We start from the raw sequence: 4,821 nt of genomic DNA on the forward strand, positions 1-4,821 counted from the left end.
CAAGAATGACCAAAATGAGCAGAGACACAAAGTGAGTAAATGCTGTTGGGAAAATGGTGCTGACAGACTTGCTTGATGTAAGGTTGTCACAAACCTTAAACCTGCAAAAATGCATTATCTGTACAGTGCAATCCTATGCTATGCTTAGTGGCTCAGTTTTGTCTGACTCTTTGTGACCCCAGGGACTGTAGCCCACCAAGCTCCTCTGTCCATGGAGATTCTCCAGGCAAGAATACTGGGGTGGGTTGCCATGCCCTCCTCCAGGGGATCTTCCCAACCCAGGGATCGAACCTAGGTCTCCTGCATTGCAGGTGGATTCTTTACCATCTGAGCCATCAGGGGAAGCCCCACACAATGCTGCTACTGCTGCTGCTGCTGCTAAGTCGCTTCAGTCGTGTCCGACTCTGTGCGACCCCATAGACGGCAGCCTACCAGGCTCCTCCATCCATGGGATTTTCCAGGCAAGAGTACTGGAGTGGGGTGCCATTGCCTTCTCCCTTTTAGCTATGCGATTTTATGTATTTTAAAGATTATTAGATTACCATATAGTCATAATTTGTTTCCAACTGAATTCCAGTACACTGTATTTATACAAATATTTTTCCTACAAAATCTTAAAATCTCTTAATACATATATCACTTAAAAATAACCACTAACATAGCAATTGCCATACACTATTCTAAGTGCTTTGTAAACATTAACTCATTTAATCCTCACATCAACCCTACAAAGTATAAAGTACTCTTAGTTCCTTATGCTGTAAGAGTATAGGTGAGTACAGTGTAAGTGATGAAAGTGAACTCGAATGAACTCAAAATGAACCTTGACCAAGAGAAGACAGCTGTGAAGCAGCAGATTTGAACCTACCTAGGTAGTCTGGCTCTACAGTCTGTGTTCTTGATCACTGTGTTAAACTAACACTAAAAAACTGTGCCACCCCATCCCCAGTTTTCTAGAATATGTCTTATGCACCTTCATGTGTCATGTGTTGACAATAAAAAATAATGGAAGAAATGGGTTCTGAACTCAGCTTAGTTTAGCTTCCCAGTCTCAGTGTTCTTAAAAACCAGGCTGTCCTTGCCTCTCTTAAGTACACTAGGCCATACAGAGACACTGGGATTACAGGCATCAACCAGGACTTACCCAAGCAAACCAGGAGATATTGTAACCACAGTTATACCATACTTCTCTATTCCTGAATTACATAATCTCTTTCCTGTTAATTCCTGCCTGGACAAATCTTTGACAAATAAAGCTACTCATAAATGCTAGTTAAGGAGAAAATTCAGTTTCTAAGTGCCAGATGTTTAAAAATTTCAGGAGAATTAGATATCTTGGTATTTAGTACTGATAGTAAATCCTTCAAACACTGTCATGAATTTAAAAATAATGACACAGAATATTTTGATGATTTGAACTTACTTCTCTAGTTGAGGATTTGTGTAAAGAATATACTGCGGTTCTTGCCATTTCCAAAGCAGTCTTCAGAAATGCCATATCTGTCCCTGTTAAAAGTAGAAAAAATTGTTATCAAAATAGAAGATTAAAGGAATACTGGGGATTTGGAAACATTTTTTTTTGAACTCCAAAACAGCTGTTTCAGGTATACCTGTGGCGGATTCATTTCGATATTTGGCAAAACTAATACAATATTGTAAAGTTTAAAAATAAAATAAAATTAAAAAAAAAATAGCTGTTTCAAATTCTTTCCGTAACAAGACAGGGTACAAATATCTAAGATGTCTAAATATCTTTTAAGGTTGATGGAATAAAATCAGAATTATACTGTCTCATTTAAATGAGGCTAAAGTAAAAATTTTAATATATTCCAAATTAACAATTTTCAAAGAGGGCAGAAGAGAACAGGTAAAGTAGTAATCAGAACGGTGGGGGCAGGTGGAGGGAGGGCTTTTAAAACTATGTATATCTTTTCCTCTTGTTACTCACTCCCTACCCTCCTTGCCCACAAAACAGATAAAATAAATAGCCACAGTAAGTCATTGTTACTGAAATCTTTGAATGTTGAGGCACTAAAAAGAGGTTTTAAAAGTATAAAACACTTTATAGGAAATCTTCAAAAGAGTTGGGTAAATCATTCTAGAAATCAGATGAAGAATAAATAATAAGTGAATAAATTTGTTCACTTAGCACAAATTTATGAAAACAAAGATTGAAAAATTCTCTAATCATGCATTAAACAAACTGAGATTGAAATTATAATAATTATACAGGTAAGAGACTGGTTTATTTAATGAACAGTGACAAAGTCACTTACCCAAACAATCCAAAGAGAAAATGGTTTTTAAAACGCTTTTTTACAAAGATACCAGCACAGCTGATTCTTATTACTAACCTTTATTATTTTTGGTCCCAAAGGGAGGATTCATAATTACTGTATCAAATGATTTGGACATTCTGTTAGATAATGAGCATACATCACATTGAACCACGTCTACATTTGTTAACTCAAACTCTTCTACATTCCTATTAAATATTTCCAATGCATCTTCATCTATGTCAAATCCAACACACAACCTATAAATATAAAACACAAAGTAAATACTTATAGCTCCTAAATCAAAACAACAAAACCAAAACCATGCACCATTTTAACCCAACTGGCCAAGTGACAGTGAGTGATGCCTTTCAACAGCATGATTTCCCAAACTGTCAGGGGTTGGAAACTCAGGTTCATATAAAATATAGGCTTCTAATTGCTGCTGTTACCATTTTTTTTTTTAAGTTTGTTTTGACGTTCTGCCCATTCAAAATGTACTCAGTATTGGATTCTTCTCATCATGTACTGTAGAGTCTCATAAATATAATTCAGTTGATTTTATTTACTCTTATTAAAACTACCCCATACTAAAATAGAAATATAGTGGATCACATACCCTGCTCCTAGCATTGCAGTTCCAATGCTAAGCACTCCACAGCCACATCCTAGATCTGCAACCACTTTATTTTCAATGTCATCATATGTATTATGGATTGTATAGAGCATACATGCTGAAAGATCAAAAAATATATTAAAAAGTAGGCAAGTGGATGACCAAAATCCAATTTGTGCAAATGACCCTTTGTAAAACAATTTCTCCTCTTGCATTATTAAGCTCTCCCCCAAATTCGTGTTCCAGGTTTAAAAATAATAACGTATAATTAAATTTCCTTTACACAAATCCTCAACTGGAGAAGAAAGTTCAAGTTGTCATAATATTCTGTGTTATTAAGCTAGAATAGGAAAGGAAAAGACCTACATCCACAATATAGCCTTTAGACACAAATATTCACACACATATACTTATGATCTACAGAAACAATATCTACTAATGAAACCTGATAAGAGAACTATTGAGGAGCAGAACAGAGGCTGCTAGGATGGGAAAGGGATCTTTTAAATACATGAAAGTGGGGAATATATGGAGGTTAAGAATGAATAATATCCACTGATACCTCCCTGCCTATCTCTGAACCTACCAAAGGTTGCTGGCCATCACTGATGCCCCAAGATCCAGACGTTTTATCAGAACACACAATTACAGGGATATCAACTGTGCTGTTGATGACTGCTGCAGGTGTTAATGTCTTTGGAGATAGTATCTCAAAGAACTAGCACATCTATGTGTGTGTTACACACTGGGTTTGAAACAACTGATTGTTATCGGGGGAAAAAAAAAACCACAACGATTCCACTACAGCCAGAAGACATTAAAAAAATCATTATCTACAATGGGAAAACTGGTCTTACCCCAGACACAATTTTGTGCAACTTTTTATTGGAATTATGACAATATGTTGGAGTGAAGTGCGGGTACACACGTTTTTTCCCCTGACTTTCTTTAGCAGCTTAGAAACAGAACTATGTCGAAGTTAAGGGGATTCCTCCCTGCTGGTGTTCCCAGCAACTTAATCTTCCAAAGACCCGCTCAATGACTTTGGTAATATGTTTATTAAATATAATGGTTTTTCCTGTGTTCTTTTATTTCCAGTACCAATCCTTCTTCTTAAGCAACAGTGCTGATTCTCAGATCATTTGTTAAAACTGAAATGCATCTGCATTTTTAATATTGCACCTATGCTGAATTTGTTAAAACTCAAGTCTTTCTACTACCAACTTTAGTATTCATTTATAGGGCAGAGTATAGCGCGTAGGACTCCTTGCACTGGCAAATTTGTTGCACTAGGAAATTGATCCTAATTTAGCAAATATTTACTGAGCTCCTAAGTAGTATAAGGAACTCTAGACACTGGGACTTGTGTGAACAAAACCAGCACATTTTTGCCTTCAGGGAGTTAACTGTGTAATGAGATTAACAAACACTTTAAAAAGATGTCTAACAGTATTAAGCGGTATGCAGAAAACCACACGGTAAAACAGTGTGTCCTGTGTGTGGGATGTTTTCAGCTGCAGTGTCAAGGAAGTCCTCTCCCACGCAACGTGAAATCTTAGAGCGAAATTTCTCTAGACATTCTTGTATCCAAATAACTGTCATTTTCGTTATAAGAAAGAGTAGACAGGACTAACCCGCAAAACAAGGGCGGGATCAGCAGCCGCCCTACCTGCAATGTGCGGCCTGGTAGGATACTGTTCTAGAAGGACCTTGGGCTTTTCGAATCCATCCACTTGTTGCAGGCGACTCTCTAGTTCCTTAAGCTTTAATTTCTTCATTTTTAAAAAAGTGTGCGCAGGGTTTAAAGGCGCTGGATCTGTAAAGAAACCTACTTCACCTGCATCTCCTCACCAACCCCTATCCCCCGTATCTTTTTCAGCGCCGCTGGCTGAGGGCCAAGCTGAGGACATCCAGCCCAGGAGGTTCCAA

General features: G+C 37.3%; 1 protein-coding gene across 4 annotated transcripts in view; it reads right to left on the bottom strand.

The window, feature by feature from the left end:
- METTL5 (methyltransferase like 5) overlaps nucleotides 1-4,818 on the bottom strand; it is a 10,059-nt gene extending 5,241 nt beyond the window's left edge. For 3 of the 4 annotated variants that reach the window (XM_010849409.1, XM_010849411.1, XM_010849408.1), the window contains exons 1-4: nucleotides 4,562-4,818; nucleotides 2,896-3,010; nucleotides 2,355-2,536; nucleotides 1,424-1,506 (exon numbers count right to left, since the gene is read on the bottom strand). In XM_010849409.1, coding sequence (XP_010847711.1) covers nucleotides 1,424-1,506; nucleotides 2,355-2,536; nucleotides 2,896-3,010; nucleotides 4,562-4,670 — 489 coding nt within the window. In that variant the 5' untranslated portion in view covers nucleotides 4,671-4,818. Of the gene's footprint in view, nucleotides 1-1,423; nucleotides 1,507-2,354; nucleotides 2,537-2,895; nucleotides 3,011-4,526 lie in introns of all 4 variants that reach the window. The other variant, XM_010849410.1, reaches the window with a different exon arrangement.
- Nucleotides 4,819-4,821: the final 3 nt, after the last annotated feature.

Source organism: Bison bison, unplaced genomic scaffold (assembly GCF_000754665.1).
Source record: "Bison bison bison isolate TAMUID 2011002044 unplaced genomic scaffold, Bison_UMD1.0 scf7180017864282, whole genome shotgun sequence".
NCBI lineage: Eukaryota > Metazoa > Chordata > Mammalia > Artiodactyla > Bovidae > Bison > Bison bison.